This window comes from Benincasa hispida, chromosome 5 (genome assembly GCF_009727055.1).
Source record: "Benincasa hispida cultivar B227 chromosome 5, ASM972705v1, whole genome shotgun sequence".
NCBI classification, from domain to species: domain Eukaryota; kingdom Viridiplantae; phylum Streptophyta; class Magnoliopsida; order Cucurbitales; family Cucurbitaceae; genus Benincasa; species Benincasa hispida.
Genome location: NC_052353.1, coordinates 31,359,163 through 31,378,493, shown reverse-complemented (window position 1 = coordinate 31,378,493; position 19,331 = coordinate 31,359,163). Strand labels below are relative to the sequence as shown.

General features: G+C 39.2%; 1 protein-coding gene across 1 annotated transcript; it reads left to right on the top strand.

The window, feature by feature from the left end:
- Positions 1-13,606: 13,606 nt before the first annotated feature.
- LOC120077296 lies at positions 13,607-14,134 on the top strand. The gene has a single exon (XM_039031184.1). It carries the CDS (start codon positions 13,607-13,609, stop codon positions 14,132-14,134), a length of 528 nt encoding a protein of 175 aa, XP_038887112.1.
- Positions 14,135-19,331: the final 5,197 nt, after the last annotated feature.

Genomic DNA, 19,331 nt, shown 5'->3' with positions numbered 1-19,331 from the left:
TTATAAGTCCACTTTTAACCAATCTCTCAATCCTAATGAGATTAATGTGACCAAGTCTTAAGTGCAAAAGATAGGTACTTTGAGAAATGCGTTGCCTTTTTCATTGAGTTTCAGTAAACATTTCAGTGTTATATACAACTTCAACTTTAGATGGTCTTACTTTGTATAAGTTACTTTCTAAGTTTGCGGAAAAGATTTGTACACCTCTTTTGGTAATGAACGCTTCATTATGATTAAAATTTACATTGTACAAATGTTCCAACAAACAAGAAATAGATATCAAATTTCTTCCACAAGAAGGTACATAAAGAACATTTTCTAAATACATATATCTATTTCCAAAAATTAACTTGACTGCTCCCACTACTTTCGTTGAGATGCGCTCCCTTGATCCAACCCAAAGAGTAATCTCATCTGTTTAAAGCTGCCTCCAGGAACTAGTTTCCTCGGAAGAAAAACAAACATGATTATTCGCCCCTGAATCAATATTCAAGTAGAATCTTCATTCTCCACTATACATGTTTCAATAACTAGTAAATCTAATTTACCTTGTTTTTGTTTTTCAACTTTCTTCTCGACAAGAAATTTAGGGAAATTTCTTTCCAATGCGCATTTTCATTGCAATGGAAACATTTTCCTTTACTAACTATCTTCTTCTTCCCTTTCTGTGCAGCTGGAGCCTTCCTCTTCCCAATTTCCTTCTTCTTTTGAATACCTTTATTCTTGGAGAAAGAAGGGTCAAATTTACTCCCAGAAGACGATTCTTTATGAGGTTTTCTCTTTGAGGTGGAAGCAACATTTTCTTTTGCTTCTGAACCTTTATTTTTCAATAAAGATTCGTAAATCTAGACTTCGTTGAGAAGAGTTTTAAGGTTATACTCTATCTTATTCATCAGAGCGTTCTTTTTCAATTGAAAAAGCTTTTCGAATGTGACTACATGATGAATCCAACTTGACTCTTCTCATTCATGGCGACTACATTCACTTTTGTAATATTGAAATGAACCATCATGTTCAAAACATGTTCCCTTATGAAGGTTCCTTCCTTCATTCTATAGCTGTAAAAGTATTTAATTGCGTCATGCATGGTAGATGTGGACAATTGTCCAAACAGGCCCTGCAAAGAGTCCATGATCTCTCTTGTAGTAGCTAACTTCTTGTGTTTCTTAGATAGTGCATGAGATATACTAGCTAAAATATAAACTCGAGCCTTCTCATTAACTCTGAGCCATCTGCCATACACATCCCAAATTGTTCAATTTTTGTTGGGACTAAGGGTTGGAGGACACTCCTCTATTAAAAAAAATCGGAGATCACCTATTACTAGTACCGTGTTGATATTCGATTTCCAAGTTCCATAATTATCACTGTTAAGTTTTTCTAAAGCTAGCACTTGTATATTTGATGTTATAATTGCTGAAAAGTAAACAATTTATTATTGAGTTCATTAACTCTACTTTTTAAACCGATTTATTAAGCAAATAATAATGTACCTATACTCATTATTATTTTGCTATGATACTTCAGTGAGATAGAATAGCCCCTATCAAAGGGAAATCGACTACTCATTCACTAAATCAAGACATTCTTGACTAAATACTAATATCGGGATAACTCTTATCCTTACAGTACTTAGTTATCGTATATTTGGTCAAGAACCTTACTGACACTTAGTAAGTCTTGTAAGTGTATACCTGCCATTTTCGAATTATAGAGATCGAAATCAAACAAGCCCTCGAAGAAGAAACAATTGTTTGAAAATGGACATAAGTAACTATATCCATTTATAGAGTTCACGGTATTCCAAATCCTATATTACAACCCTCCGAAGGGATCACCGTGGTTAATGACTAGCTAGTGCTGCCTAAAAACGACAACAGGCACAACATAGAAATCTAACGATGTGACTTAATGGTAGAGACCGTAGTGTTGGGTTGATGCCCTAAAGTCTCGTGTCCTGTAGTTTGTACGAACACTTGTGTTTTATAATATATGATATTTACTTCACATCTTGTATTTTGCTCAGTTGCTTGTTTTATTTGCTTTACTACAAACCAATAAACATAAAATCCCTGGTTATCTATATGTGACTCAAGCATGTGTGTGGTGACATACAAGTGGATCATGTCTTCAGTGATAACCAAAATGGTCTGTAGTATATGGATTAACGAGTGAAACCTTATCCTGGTAACACTACGGATGCGACCCGCTTTGTGGAACGATCACAAGTGTTGTGAGTTGTCACAGATGGTCTAATCCTGATCATTCGTGTTGGGGACATGCGAGCGGGGGCATCGTATACAAAGAGTTTGTATAAGACCTGACCACGAAGTGTTAACGTCTCGTTATATAATACCATTCATGATAGAGACTTCACTTCACTAGGATGACCATAGATAACATGATCTCAATCCTGAATGAGTTGGGAACTCCAACCATTGAAGGCGGTCCTTTGATTTTTATGGGTACGAGTGGCTAGGTCACCGATTCAAACCTACCATTTTCAGGATTCGTCTGATTTGGGAGCTAGGAACTCAGCTACACAAGATGGAATTCACTCCTTCCCCGAGGCAGGGGTAAGTAGATAGATAGCTCCCTTAAGGGCTAATTCCGGGGCTTGAATGATGTGACGCCACACACCTTCCCTTGGCTCGAGAGGTGTTCACACATAGTTGGACTATGTTGTATTGTTCATTAGAGAAATTAGTGGTTCTTAAGGAGTGAGATGTAACTACAAGGGAAAAATGGTAATTTTGCCCAGTTGTACTTATGAGCATCTATGAAGGGTCATCGTACTCATGATTGGTAATATCCGTTGGACACAGAAATATATCTGTGGTAAGAAGAGTTCAGGTATTGGTCTTTATAGGAATGCCTGACAGTTAATGGATGATGGATCTCGTGGCTAAAGAGCTTAGTCAGCTATTCACGAACCGTTGGAGCTTCGAGCCACAGGTCCATTAGGTTCCCTGGGTAGCTTGGATCAAGTCGAGAACGAGTCTTTGGGTTAATTTGAAATGTTCAAATTGACAAGAGGTAGTTCGATTATATATGATATAATTGGACTGGTTAATTATATATGATATAATTGGCTAAATGTATGAGATACATTATTTTGGAGGAAATTATATATAAATATGATTTATATCAAGTAGAGGAGAAATTACTATAGTAGATATGTGATAACAAACTATAGGTTGAAAATATAATATGATTATATTTATTAATTTATTAATTTGTTAATTATATGATAATTAACCCAAAATCACGTTCGAACGTGCGTTAGTGGGGCTGCATTGGTTATTGTAACCGATGAATTAAAATGAAATTTTTTTCGTTTTGAATCATTCTTCAATTGTAACCGATCGGTTAAAATCGAGAGCCTATAGGATAGTTTCTCTGTGCCTAAACGATTATCTACATCGTGCCTAAACGATCGCACACTAGTTCCTACATGATCGGATAGCTTCCTTAAACGATCATATAGTGTGTCAAGTTTGCTAAACGATTGTATACTTTTTCGTAAACGATCAGTAATCTACATGATCGTGTAGTTTCTCCTAAACGATAAGTATCTTGTTATATGATAGCGTCTTTTCCCCTCCCACTTGCTTAGCGCCTACATGATCTGTGCTTCCTCCTTCCTCTACCAAATTCACTGAAGACCACGCTTTGGGTTCTCACTCCGAGAATACCTGGGGCTCTTTTCTGGTGGTGTCGTCCCCACGGCGTTCGTGTTTGTGCGGTTGTTCGTGCTGCTGATGTCGACGCTTCTGTTGGGCGTTGGTTGATCGAGTGGAGGTTTCCACTACGTTGAGTTCCGTTGTTTGAAGACCGTCTTCTATTGGTATGGCAACTTTCTTTCTTTTATTTTCTTGTTCAGAGCATGCCTTTAATTGATTGTTTGTTTGCCTAACTATACCTTTGAATGTATTTGACGTATTTCAGTCATTGTGAAATTGGAGCAATCCGAACACGCTCATGGAACTCTTCATTAAGAGATCCTTCAATTGGTATCAGAGCCAGGTTCTGATACTCTGATTTCATATGTTCCAACGAATTGACATTACGTTTTTGGTGGGTGCATTTCTACACTGTTTACTATTAAATTGCTGTGGATGTGCGGATTAATGGATGTTTTCGTGGATGATTAGCCTTGGTTTGATTTAAATATTTTATATTTGCGGTTGTTTGTAAAGGCCCCTTCGTTTTTTGGGCATTAATAATCGTTATCCAGTCTGTATTCAAAGTTTGTTTGAATTTTTGAGTCATTTGAAGAAGAAGATCGGAGCAAGCGTTGCAGTTCTTTGAGGAAGGAGACAATCAAGGGTTGATTGCATCGTATAGACGATGGGGTACGCGATCACTGTTGATCGCATTGGTTAAACGATGGGATATTGGATCAAGGGTTGATCGCATCGTGTCGACGATCGAGTATGCCATCGTAGAGTATCAGGTTGTGTAGACGATGGGATGCTCACGTATCGTTTAACGTGCACACATATCGTTCAATGCGCTCTTTCTCAGACTAAACTTATACCTACTTGGCAGTGGAGTTACGGTCATTTATTTATGCGTTGATCCTAGCGACTTACTTTCGTTTTGGCTTGCCCCCACGTGTTTCATGCGAACATCCAACTACGGGTAAGTACCCTTCACAACTTAACTCATCAACATGGGTTTCCTCATTGCGTTGACAGTGGAGTTGTTATTTTAAAATAATTTTTTTTTTCATAAAGCTAAAAATAGCAAGGTCGAAAAATAATACCTCACCCCCAAATTTAAAATGCGGCAATGTCCTTATTGCCAAAAGATTGATAGAAGTCATGCGATGTTCTTAGGAAGTTTGGTAAAGGGTTAGTTTGAAAGAAAGCTAGCAGACCACTAACTTCTAGAAATTGAGGTGACTATCTGATGACATGCAGAAATGCATGTCATCTTAGGCCTTTTACTTAGAATTATGAAGGTTGTTAAGTAGAATATGCGGCATTTGTGCTAGGAATTCATGAGAAAATGAGCTTGCGTCTTTCATCATTAAAGAATCTTGGCTAACCCATTATTGTGCATTATTATGCTTTCAATGTTCTATTTTTGTAGCTAATGCAGGAATTGGATGCAACCGCGAAAACTAGACCACCACATAGACGACCGCATGCGGAGAAACTCTCCATCGCAAAGGCGAACGCGTCGATCAATGCATGGATGTTGCCGTAGTTACCCATATGCATCCATCGCACGAGAGTTGCACTCGTCAAGCGATTGCGGTCATCATGTAGAGTTGCAGTATTAAGCGAATATGGTCGTTGAATGATTGCAGCTACGCGATAACGCATGATAAAGGCATCAACGCGAGGTTGGTGGAATGAACGCATCAACGCATCTACCTTGTGAAAATCAAAAGATGATGTTGACATTTCACCTACCATGTCGTTAGCTGCAGAGGTTCAGAAAAGGACTAACGCGCCGAATGTCAGAATTAGAGCAGTCCATTAATGTTGTCGGCGATTCAAACTCTATAAATAGAAGCCGATGAGCAGAAATTCGAGTCATCCCTGGTTTTCGCTTGAGGTTCGCCTAGGGCGGATCCTTGTGATCCAGACAAAATGCGTGAGAAGAGGCTTGAGAGTCCTTCACCTCCTTCATCCATTCCGAGTGACGACTGGAGCCTTTGATTGGAGCTAGATCTTAGGAGAGTCAGCTCTACCGCCCATCTATGGCACGACCGACAACCTTGACGCACATCCGTTGAAAGCAAGTCTTTGCTTCCAGCCGATCATTTCATTTTCCTTTCTTTTCTTATATTGTATTGTATGACATTTTGTGATTAAGGAATTAATACAATTTGTCTTTGCTTCCAGCCAGTCATTTCATTTGTTTTCAATACATTTTGTGATTACGCAAGACAACATTGTTTAAGAACTTAGCACTGTAATAACGTGCACTTTTGCCCGTTATCATTGACATACAAGTGGATCATGTCTTGAGTGATAACCAAAATAGTCTGTACTATATGGATATAGGAGGGAAACCTTATCTGGTAATGCTACGGATGCGATCTGCTTTGTGGAACGATCACAAGTGTTGTGACTTGCCACAGATGGTCTGATCCTGATCATTCGTGTTGGGAACATGCAAGCGGGCGCATCCTATACAAAGAGTTTGTATAGGACCTAACCACGAAGTGTTAACGTCTTGTTATATAACATCGTTCATGATAGATGACCATAGGTAACATGACCTCAATCCTGAGTGAGTTGGGAACTCCTGCCATTGAGGGCGATCCTTTGATTTGTATGGGTGCAAGTGGCCAAGTCGACGATTCAAATCTACCATTTTGGGGATTCGTCTGATTTGGGAGATGGGAACTCCGCTATACAAGATGGAATTCACTTCTTCCCTGAGACAAGGGTAAGTAGATAGATAGCTCCCTTAAGGGTTGATTTCGGGGCTTGAATAATGTGGCGCCACACATCTTCTCTTGGCTCGAGAGGTGTTCACACATAGTTGGACTATGTTGTATTGTTCATTAGAGGAATCAGTGGTACTTAAGGAGCGAGATGTAACTACAAGGGCAAAATAGTAATTTGGCCCAACTGTACTTACGAGCATCTAAGAAGGGTCATCGTACTCATGATTGATTATATCCGATGGACACAGAAATATATTTGTGGTAAGAAGAGTTCAGCTATTGGTCTTTAGTGCAATGCATGACAGTTAACGGATGGTGGATCTCATGGCTAAAGAGTTTAGTCAGCTATTCACGGACTATTGAAGCTTCGAGCCACAGGTCCATTAGGTCCCTGGGTAACTTGGATAAAGTCAAGAACCAGTGTTTGGGTTAATTTGAAATGTTCAAATTAACAAGAGAAAGTTCGATTATATATGATATAATTAGACTAGTTAATTATATATAAAATAATTGGCTAAATGTATGAGATACATTATTTTGGAGGAAATTAGATATAAATATGATTTATATCAAGTAGAGGAGAAATTACTATAGTAGATATGTGATATCAAACTATATGTTAAAAATATAATAAGATTATATTTATTAATTTATTAATTGGTTAATTATATGATAATTAACCCAAAATCATGTTCGGACATGCGTTAGTGTGGCTGCGCCGATTATTGTAATCGATGAATTAAAATGAAATTTGTTTCATTTTGAATCGTTCGTCAATTGTCCGAAAAAGGGTCAAAAGAGCACGTTGGTGAAATCATAATTGATCGCTTAAAATCAAGAGCCTATACACTAATCACTCTGCACCTAAACGATCATCTACCTTGCGCCTAAACGATCGCACGCTAGTTTCTACATGATTGGATAGCTTCCCTAAACGATCGTATAGTGTGTCAAGTTTACTAAATAATCGTATACTTTTTCATAAACCATCGTTCAGTAAAATCTACATGATCGTGTAGTTTCTCCTAAACGATAAGCATCTTGCTATACGATAGCGTCTTTTTCCCTCCCACTTGCTTATCGCCTACACAATCCATGCTTACTCCTTTGTCTACCAAATTCACCAAAGACCACGCTTTGGGTTCTCACTTCGAGAATACCTGGGGCTCTTTTCTAGTGGTGTCGTCCCTACGGCGTTCGTGTTTGTGCGGTTGTTCATGTTACCGTAGTCGACGCTTCTATTGGGCGTTGGTTGATCGAGTGGAGGTTTCCGCTGCATTGAGTTTCAAAGTTTGAAGACAGTCTTCAACTGGTATGGAATCTCTCTTTCTTGTATATTCTTGTTCAAAGCATGCCTTTAACTGACTCTTTGTTTTCATAACTATGCGTTTGAACGTATTTGACGTATTTCGGTCACTATGAAATTAAAGCGATCCGAATGCGCTCATGGAACTCTTCGTTGAGAGATCCTTCATGTTGGACATGTTGACACACAGCCTCAACGCATTTACTATGAACTACTTCCCCTATTCACCTTGGTATCAACCCATGCAAACACTTTCTAATGGGAGGTCGCCCAAATAGCAACTCGAAGCCGAGCATAGATCTCACGGTGTGAACTCTTAGAGATGTAAAAGCCATAAATAATATATCTCGTATATTATTAATGTCCCACTGAAGTGTTCTGTTTTATAAAATTTACTCACTTGGTTATTAATTGGCTAATTTTATACGACCTAAGTCTAGGTAATTTTTTTCTAGTATAACTCTTATATTGGTATTTAACTATGATGTCTAGGTGATAAACCAATTTTATTACCTTATACCACTCACGCGTGCTCATAAAACTAGGGTTGTTGACTTAGATGCCAGTTTGATCTCCAGGTAGGAGGTGTTCAGTAAACCGTCAACTTAAGTACCCCTAACTTTAGACAAGGTCTCCCTGGGAAAGTAAACAACTCTTTTTTTACAAGTAATCAACCTATTTTAACTCTTAAAAAAATCGATTGAATTGCACCGGTTAACCCTAGGGTAGCATGCAATTTATCTTTGTTATAGATTTTAAAAGTCTAGGTTATTTTATAACAATTATAAAACCCTAGAACATTCATCTATAACATGTTTCCTTAAGAAAAGTCCATGCTCTAATATAACACTTATATCAAATCATGAAAATCTAAGCATGCATACTATATACATTATAACACTTAATAACATATAAAAAATAAATGCCACATGTATCCAATGGTGGGGGGTTTTTAAAACTATATGGCATACTTTATGCACACATATTAAAACCAATATCATACATCACATGCATAATTATTAAACAACATTAAAGTGGACCAGTTTGGCATTAAAACAAACAAATAACTAAATTATTACAAAATTCAGCAAGCAGCTCCCTCGAACTGACCTCAAACCTTTTAAACCAACCCGAACTGGCCAAAAAAACACTTGAATCGGCTTAAAAACTCCAAAAGGCCAGGTTGAACCAATAACTAGTCGAACCGGACCGGTCAACCTATAAGGGTAAGGTCAACGACTGGAGCAACCGGGCGCGCAGGTTGCGAATCGGGTCGGGAAGCAGGTCGGGCGCGGTGAGCAGGCTAGCACACGAACCTCACCAAACCGGGTCGGACGCAGATGGGTCGGAAGGGTGTGTGCATGGGATTTCAACAAACCTGGTCGGACACACTGCGGGTCGAGTAGAAAATGGGTCTTGAAGCCATTTTCGGGTTTGTGAGCCTTTTCTTCATCAATTCTCTAGTCCAGCTTGAGTTTTACCACTTCTTTCCAACAAATGAAGGCTGATGTGTGTTTTTATGTGATGAAATAATGATAAAGGATGTGATGGTGGAAAATGCATTGTGCATGCAAGTTTTCTCAGCAATATCCAAGTATAAATCCTACTGAGTTTCCTGGAAAGCCTAGGGTCGAACTCAGGGACTAAGGAAATCAATATGCGATGGTAATTTTTAGATCACTTTGCAGTAACAAATAAATCAAGTGGTTGGTTGGTTTGTTATTTACAGTATAAAATGTATGCGGCAGAGTTGAGAAAAGTGTTAATAATACCAAAGATGCAATGAGTATGTGGGGAATGGGTTGAGAAGGGATTTAGCTAACACTTCATAGGAATGCGTTCATGTTATGCAATCATACTACACACATATAGCAGCAAGTCATCTCTCAATGTAAATACTATGGCTTCTAGTTTTAGAACGCATGCGATGTATACGATGGTGTCTATAGGACCTACGTTTAAGCCTCTATTCTTGTCTATGCGATGACAAATGACACACACGTACACAAGGCGACCACATACTATCCTATCTCTAGGGTACATGCGATGCACGATGGCAAACAAAGCTTATCTCTAAGTCTCTATCTCTTTCTTATGCAGATCTAATCTTGCTCTCTTGAGTCTAGATTCTAACCTAGCTCTCTCAAGTCATAGGTTCTTTCTTTAGACTCTCTCTCGAGTAGCTCTAAAGGGTGATGGGCACAACATAAGTGTAGGACCCTAATACTAAATCTAAAGTGGGAGGTTAAATAGAAAAATCCTATGTAAGGATAGTGGGGAAAAGGGAGAAAAACATCAAAATTATCCAAAAAGGTGACCAAAAGTCCAAACGCCTATGAAAGGCTTAAAACATGTTGGACGCAAGAGTGCATGAAGGATGGAAGGAAGGAGACTTGAAAAATGGCCAAGGGCTTGCATACAATAAACGCAAGGGCATGCAGACATAAGCAGGGTATGCGTTGGAGGCATGCGTCGAGTGAGCATGCTAGGCATGCAGGCCATGCGTGGAAGCCAAGGACACAGGCCATGCGCCAAGCACGCAGCCATGTGTTGAGGACAAGCGCATAGGTCGTGTGTCAAACGCGCAGCCCATGCATCGATGGTGTATGTTAAGCGCACAGCCCATGCGTCGATGGTGTGTGTCGAGCGCCTGGCCTATGTGTTGAACGGGCAAGCGGGCAAGCCATCCAATGCGTCGAAGCACTGCCGAGTCTGTTGAGCAGCCATGCATCGTTGCGCTATGCAAAGCGCACGCCCATGCGGTAAGACACGCCCACACGGCTGAGAGTGCCTATGCGGCCAAGCGTACAAGCGCCTAGGTAGTACACCATGCGTCGATGGTCAGCACCATGCGTCCATGCTTAGTAGGATGAGCAAGCACACCTAGCAAGCCATGCATCAAGGGTGAGTGGGCACCCTATGCATTGGTGATGGCCAACTCATGCATTAGCTAAGTGGAATTTTGTTGAAGGAAAGGTGAGTCGCTATGCGTTAAGAATAAAGGGTATACGAGCATAAGTCTTACACAATTTAAGTAGAGAAATATGTGAAGTATTTAAATGATTTAGGTGGCAAAAGAAGGATCACACAAAATTCTAGTAGGAGGTGGACAAAGGAGATTTCATGCAATTGAAGTCTTATCACCTCAAGCAGGAGGTGGGTAAAGGAGATTTCATGCAAAAAAGGAGATTTTGGCTGGCAAGCTGAAATGAGAATAACTCAAGGCTAGGCTGGGTAGGCTGAGTGTTGGCAGCTCCAATGTGAGACAAATAAGAGTTGAGTTGTCACCATGGGGTGAGTTTGAAATGGCTATAAATAGAGGGGTTGGGCAGAAGGAGTTTATTCATAACATCATTTAAATTGTGTGTTGAGAGCATATTTAAAGAGTGACGTTTGAGTTATTAGGCTGCCAAGTTGATTGGAGATCAAAAGAAAAAAGGTTTTGTTGGTGAGGCATTAAGTCAGCCGGACGCACAGCCAACCCACACTCTATGCATATGCAGCGCTACATTCGTTCATCTGTGCGTGCCTCGCTTGACGCATCCCGCACGCCAGCCCAGCGCAGCTGCCTCCTCGTATGACACATCACACCCAGCGCAACGCACGCCCAGCACATGCCCAATACAATGCATGCCCAAACGTGTTAGTCCCCTATGCGGCACAACACGACCACCTTGCCTACTGCCTAACGCCCAGCTGCCTACCACGGTCCAAATAACCTCTAAAGAGGCTAATTTTGGTATTTTGGCTAAATTGGAGTAGGGTAAGCTGGTGTTTTCATTATATAATAGTATTTTGGCTAGTTTGACATTATTTATTGATGTAACAAATATTAATTGAGGAATTTCCATTGATATGGATGAATTCTCAGAAAGGTGTTCTCAAGGTGATTTTATTGGAAAAACTTGCTAACAATGAGTGTTTACTTAGTCTTATGCATTGATATGTGGACAAATGCATATGTAAGTGCCAAATGCATGCTTTGATGTTATATTGTTGCCATGATATTGTTTGTGAAATTTCTATGGAAACTGAGATTATACCCAAATTACATAAGTTAGCATGCTTATTAAAAGGTGCTTGGCGGGAAAATATAGTCGGTCTCGATCGGCGTGAAATAATAGTCGGTGATGACCGACGGGAAATATAGTCAAGTTACTTAAGCATGACTAACGAGAAATTGTCGATGTGCACATTGGCGGGAAAAGTGGGTTATAGGAAAGTTTTCATAAAAAGTTGTTGTCATTGATAATGTGTCCATGATATGAGCATGCCACGTATAGCATGGAACTGGAGGTTGATAATTGAATGAATGTAAACATGATCATGCATAAATTATACTGGACTTGTGATTATGAGATATATTTCCCAAAAATATGTTTTGCAAAGTGATTATTATTCTAAAAGAACCACTCACTGGCTTAGTAGCTCACACTCTTCCAAATGTTTTATTATATCCCCTACAAGGTAGCAAAGCGGAGCATTTAGGAAGGAGTCTACTAACCACCAACACACCAGGACTTGGTAAATTCTCAAGGCATGGCTCGGATCATGTAATAAAGAATATAGGAAATTGAACTATGTGTATGAAAGTTAGATAGAGTATTGTAAACATGTTGAAATCTTTAATAGATAAGGGGGGAAACATTAAATTGAAATATTGTCTTGGAATTCTACTAGTGACCCTCACGCTCCCTTTCAGGTCTTAGGGGGCTAAGGCTAGGGAGGGGGTGTGACAACTTGGTATCAAAGCAAAGGTTTACGTAAAACTTGGGAAAAGTTTAGTCTAGCATAAGTATAAATAGAATCTAGGAAAAATAAAGGAAAAAGGGTAGGTTAAAACCAGAGCGGCATCAGGAAAAGGCTTACTTAAGGTAAGGAAGCCATATAATATTAGAAACTAGGCCAGGTCAAAACCTAAAAAGGAATAAATATAATGAAATATATTAGGAAAAACCTAAAGTAGAATCAGGAAAGGTTAAGAGAAAGAAATGAGGAATAATAAGTGGACATAGGAAAACATGAGAAAAGGGAAGTGAAGATAAAGAAATTAGTAAGTAATAACCTGAATAATGTCCAATGTAGGAAATGAATTTGAGCAGACAATACTAGTGGTTGAATGACTCCGGAATGCGAACTGGAGACTGTGGTGCTAACCTAGGGGAAAACCCTGAAAGACCTAAGAATAGTGTAAACAATAATACTGAATATCCTATTACCTTGAACAATGAAAACTTGGTGGAATCCCGAACTAACAAGGGATCTCCACAGTATGGTAAAAATCATAGCGGTCCGTGTCTGAAAGGGACCGAAATTTGCTATGGGTGTGGCAAGGATGGCCATATCCGCAAAAATTGTTATAACTTTCAGAGAAAAACAAGAGAGATTCAAGAAAAATATCAATGAGAACTGGTTGGAGGTTCAAGTTCAGGAAGTAACAACATACTACTTGAACTAACAGTGGACCAAGAATGGGCGCGTGCAAGAAAGAAGGATATTCCGCAATGTATCATGATCGAATTCGAGGAACAGCCCACCTATGACTCTAACAACATGGAATCCTATAAATTTTGTATTTTCTATAAGGAAATAGGACATGTTCAAGAAAGGTGTTTATGGAGAAACGAGAAGATGCGTCTTAACTTTGAAAACTTATGACTATCAGAGAACGAGTAAACAAATAACTATGTAGACTGGAAGAAAATACTAATGTAAATAGCAACAATGTTCATAAATAAAAATAGTATGTTGATAACATATGTCTAATTTTTATGTGAAAGATTGTAGACAAAATGCTGAGAAGTGGAAAACGTAGAACGAGGTAACCCTCTGAAAACGAAAATGAATGTGCCTCAAGCCATCCAAAAGAAAAATCCAGGGAAGAAGAACAAATGGATAAATTCACCCAAAAACTCCAAGCAAGCTTAGAAAATATACAACCTGATCCTGAGAAGAAATATGGGATAGAACGATTAAATGCATTGGGAGTCGTAAACTTTGAAGGAACAAAGGATCCTATAGATGTAGAAGCATGGATGAATCAAATAGGAAAATGTTTCGAAGTGATGAGATGTCCTGAACACCGTAAGGTAAGTCTTGCCACATTCTTACTGCAAAAACAAGCAGAAGATTGGTGGAAGCTACTAAAGAATAGGAGGGGCGATCAAGAAGAAATATGTTGGGAGGAATTTCGAAAAGCGTTTTTCGAAAGATTCTATCCCCGATCGTCCAGGGATATGAAACAAGACGAGTTCCTACAACTCATGCAAGAAAACATGACTGTAGCAGAATATGAATTAAAGTATACGGAATTATCCAAGTATGGTTTATACATAGTGGTGGATGAAAAGGAACGCTGTCGGAGGTTTGAAACAGGATTAAAACAAGAGATTCGAACTTCTGTTACAACAATCGCATAATGGGGAGAATTTACAAAGCTAATAGAAGCCGCAATGAGAGTAGAAAGAAGTTTAACGGTGGAAGAAGTAAAACCAGAAAAAGACTCATCAATGAGTCGATGGCGGAGGGAAGAACCAAGAAATTTTACCCCCAAGGTAGAAAACATAAGTGGATGGAAAAGACGAGGAGTTACGAACACTAAAGCAGACCCTGAACAGGAGAGTCAAATAAAGAAGTCAATGATGAGCGTTAATTAAAGACCAAGATGCTCGATCTGTAATAAATATCACTAGGGAAGATGTTGGGAAGAAACCTAAGAACGGTCGCACACTTGTTTTAAGTGTGGTAGCCCAGGACACTTTAAACGAGAATGTCCTCAGTTGATGGATACTAGAAATGTACAACCACCAAACAACCTAGGAGCAAGATCAACGACGGTTGAAGGAGGACGAACTGTAGGAGGAAGAAAAGAGGATACAAGAAAAATGACATTGGGAAAACTATATGGACTAACTCAAGATAGGGAAGACAATATGTCGGTGGTGGGAAAAGGGAAAGAGAAAATTTTAGAAGACTAGAATAGAAAGTTGTGGTGTAATAAAACTGTATGAGGGAAATTATTAAATAAAAGTTCTGTTGTAAATTAAGTTTCATTTAATTTCGAGGAAGAAGTTATTTTAAGGGGGTGGTAAATGTAAGACCCTAACACTAAATCTAAAGTGGGAGGTTAAATAGAAAAATCCTAAGTAAGGATAGTAGGGCAAATGGAGAAAAACATCAAAATTATCCACAAAGGTGACCAAAAGTCCAAATGCTTATGAAGGGGTTAAAACATGTTGGACACAAAGTACATGGCGGATGGAAGGAAGAAGACTTGAAAAATAGCCAAGGGATTGCATACAACACACGCAAGGGCATGCGAACACAAGCAGGGCATGCATTGGAGGCATGTATCCAGTAAGCATGCTAGGCGCGCAGGCCATGCGTGGAAGCCAAGCGCACAGGCCGTGCGTCAAGCGCGCAACCAATGCGTCAATGGTGTATGTCAAGTGTACAGCCCATGTGTCGATGGTGTATGCCGAGCACCCTAGGCAAGCCATCCTATGCGTCGAAGCGCTATCAAGTCTCTCGAGCAGCCATGCGTCGATGCGCTATGCAAAGCGCATGCCCATGCGGCGAGGCACGCCCATGCAGTGAGACACGCCCACGCGGCCGAGCATGCCTATGCGGCCAAACGCGCAAGCGCCTAGGCAGCACACCATGCGTCCATGCTTAGTAGGCCGAGCAAGCACACTAGCAAGCCATGCGTCGAGGTGGAGTGGCCACCCTATGTGTTGGTGATGGCCAACTCATGCGTTTGCTAAGTGGGATATTGATGAAGGAAAGGTGAGTTGCTATGCGTTAAGGATAAAGGGTAAGGCTAATTGATGGAAAACTTCAAGGGAGGAATACCAATGGTATATGAGCATGAGTCTTAAACAATTTATGTAGAGAAATATGTGAAGTATTTAAGTGATTTAAGTGGAAAAAAGAAGGATCACACAAAATTCTAGTAGGAGGTGGACAAAGGAGATTTCATGCAATTGAAGTCTTATCACCTCAAGCAGGAGGTGCGTGAAGGAGATTTCATGCAAAAAAGGAGATTTTGGCTGGCAAGCTGAAATGAGAACAACTCAAGGCTAGGCTGGGTAGGCTGAGTGTTGGCAGCTCCATTGTGAGACAAATAAGTGTTAAGTTGTCACCATGGGGTGAGTTTGAAATGTCTATAAATAGAGGGGTTGGGAAGGAGGAGTTTATTCATACCATCACTTAAATTGTGTATTGAGAGCATATTTAGAGAGTGAAGTTTGAGTTATTAGGCCTCCCAAGTTGATTGGAGATCAAAAGAAAAAAGGTTGCGTTGGTAAGGCATTAAGTCAGCTGGATGCACAGCCAGCCACACTCTGCGCATACGCAGCACTGCATTCGTTCATCTGTGCGTGCCTCGCTTGACGCATCCCGTTTGCCAGCCCAGCATAGCTGCCTCCCCGTACGACACATCACACCCAACCAACGCACGCGCCCAGTGCACGCCAAAACGTGCCAATCCCCTGTGCAGCACAACATGCCACCCTACCTACTCCCAAATGCCCAGCTGCCTACACAGTCCAAATAACCTCTAAGAGGCTAATTTTGGTAATTTGGCTAAGTTGGAGTAGGGTAAGCTGGTGTTTTCATTATATAATAGTATTTTGGCTAGTTTGACATTATTTATTGATATAACAAATATTAATTGAGGAATTTCCATTGATATGGAGGAATTCTTAGGAAGGTATTCTCAAGGTGATTTTAGTGGAAAAACTTGCTAACGGTGAGTGTTTACTTAGTTTTATGCGTTGATATGTGGATAAATACATATGTAAGTGCCAAATGCATGCTTATGATGTTATGTTGTTACCATGATATCGTTTGTGAAATTGCTATGCAAACTGAGATTATACCCAGATTACCTAAGTTAGCATGCTTAATAAAAGGTGCTTGGTGGGAAAATATAGTCGGCCTCGGTCGACGGGAAATAATAGTCGGTGATGACCGGCAGGAAATATAGTCAAGTTACCTAAGCATGACTAGCGGGAAAAGAATTGTCGATGTGCACATTAGTGGGAAAAGTGGGTTATATAGGAAAGTTTCCATAAAAAGTTGTTGTCATTGATATAGTGTCCATGATATGAGCATGCCACATATAGCATGGAACTGGAGGTTGATAATCGAATGAATGTACACATGATCATGCATAAATTATACTGGAATTGTGATTATGAGATATATTCCCAAAAAATGTTTTGCAAAAGTGATTATTATTCTAAAAGAACCACTCACTGGGCTTAATAGCTCACACTCTTCCAACCCCCCCCCCCCCAGGTAGCAAAACGGAGCATTCAAGGAAGGAGTCTACTAACCACCAACACACCAGGGCTTGGTAAATTCTCAAGGCACGACTCGTATCATATAATAAAGAATATAGGAAATTGAAAAAAGCTATGTGTATGAAAGTTAGATAGAGTATTGTAAACATGTTGAAATCTTTAATAGATAAGGGGGGAAACATTAAATTGAAATATTGTCTTGGAATACTACTGGTGTACCCTCACGCTCCCTTCCAAATCTTGGAGGGCTAAGGCTAGGGAGGGGGTGTGACAATAAGACAATATGATCGCATGCGATGAAGATCCTAGGTCATATTAGCTAAGTACTTCTCAATTCATTCGACAGTTTTAGCTACTGATGTGTATTTTATAGGAAGGGAACAAATGTAGAAATGCAAGTTCCATTCTATATATATAATCGAAGTACAGAATGACAATGTGAATTAAGAATAAAGAGCTTGGTACCAAATTCTTGCTTCCCAAGGCTTTTACACTGTTCTTCTCTACTCTGCTCAAAAGATATTCTTGCTCTCGCAAGAGTCGGCCCTCTTTCTATTTTTCCATGCTCCCTGGCACTCTCTCGAGCTGACCAAGACCATCTTCTGATATCTTTTCCCTTCTCTTGCTTCCTCCTTCTAAGTATATGAAAACTAAGAACAAGGCTAACTATCTGAACTCCTTCTATGAGGGTGGCCTTTGGTATTTATAGAGCTTTAGGATGAAAAGCTTTTTCTCTCTTATGATTGCATTGATGGGATGGCATTAATTATCTATATGATGCGCAAAATAATTGTCACCGAAAAACTGAGTGTACTTGCTACAGTGTCGTTAACGACTTGTCAACTTAATTCAGAGTCAACCGTCATCAGCTTTCTGTCCCATCGTGATTTATTAAGCTTTCACCCAGATGCACCCACCTTGATGTGTCGGCTCTATGCGGTCACCTTGATGCGCTGGCTCTATGCGGCAACCTTCCTGAGCATATTTTCACAAGCGCAAACGAGGTGTAGCCTTGCAAACGCAATCTCCAAATGCGCTGGGACATTAATTTCTTCGGATCGCATTTCCGCCTTGCACCAATGCATTTTATGCACAAAAATACATAAGTTAGCTGTTTTAATGCGATGGACGTATGCGATCGCAATGTTGTAAACTTAATGCTTTTTGACGCAATATTGTATATTTTTACCATCGCAATTCTGCATTATTTGATGACTTTGTGCTGTAATAATGTGCACTTCTACCTGTTATCAAATGGACTCTAGTAACACCATAAAAATTACAGACCCTTTGCAACAAAATAATGCTCATATACATGTGAGCAATTACAATTTTAACAACAAAATAATGAGAAAACAAATGCCAAAATCGTAATTTATCCACTTTAGCCTACAAAGCATTCATCATATGAAAAACACCTACCAAATATAATAGAACGTTATAAGCATGCTCTAATACCAGTTGATGGATAAAAAGAAGCATGCATAGTAGAAGCAATAGATCAATAACGCTCTAATTACAAGTAATAAAGAAGGATTAAGCATGTAAAAGGGTTAGAAATACAACCTTTGTAGTTTCCACAAGAATCTTCCTCTCCTTCAGCAATCGACACCACCAATGGTAAATCCTTGATATTGTTTTGTAGAAGAAAACAGTTGTAGGACAAAATTTTGAGTGAAAGATATGGAATTACATAAAATAATTTGGAGAGTCAAAGAGAATATGTGGAAAATTATGGCTTAAAAACAAAACTTTCATAAAATAATAAGGAAGCATAAGTCTTTTACATTTGGAAAAACAAAACTATTTATAAACCAAACACATGCAAAACCTCTTCTTGCATGACCTCCACCTACAAACTCCATTAGCACGAAAAAGATAGGTTTTGAGCTTAGCATGAGCCACGTCATAATCCACTTAGTGGGGAAATCCAACAATTTGGATTTTTCCACTAATTATTTTTTTATAATAAATCAAATTTTTTTACAACATATGAAATACATTTTTCATATTTTAGAACTTATTTAATTAAAAAGTTTTAATTAAATAAAATAAAAAATTTAATATCACATATTAAATTGACTTTGACACCTAATTTTTGTTAATCACATTAATCAATCTTTAAAACACTTTTGTTAGAAAAATAGGCATGCGCAATGGAAATGAGAATCAATTTTACTCTAATTGCACAAAATTGAACATACAACCCTAAATTAATTAATTAGGGTTCTTTTTTTTTGAAATATTACGTTTGAAGCTCTCGAAACTCTTCTATCTCTGCTCGAACACGAACCGCACAACCATTAGAACT

What these genes read in the sequence shown, in the direction of transcription:
- LOC120077296 (XM_039031184.1), top strand. Translation starts at nt 13,607, where the DNA reads ATGGATAAATTCACCCAAAAACTCCAAGCAAGCTTAGAAAATATACAA.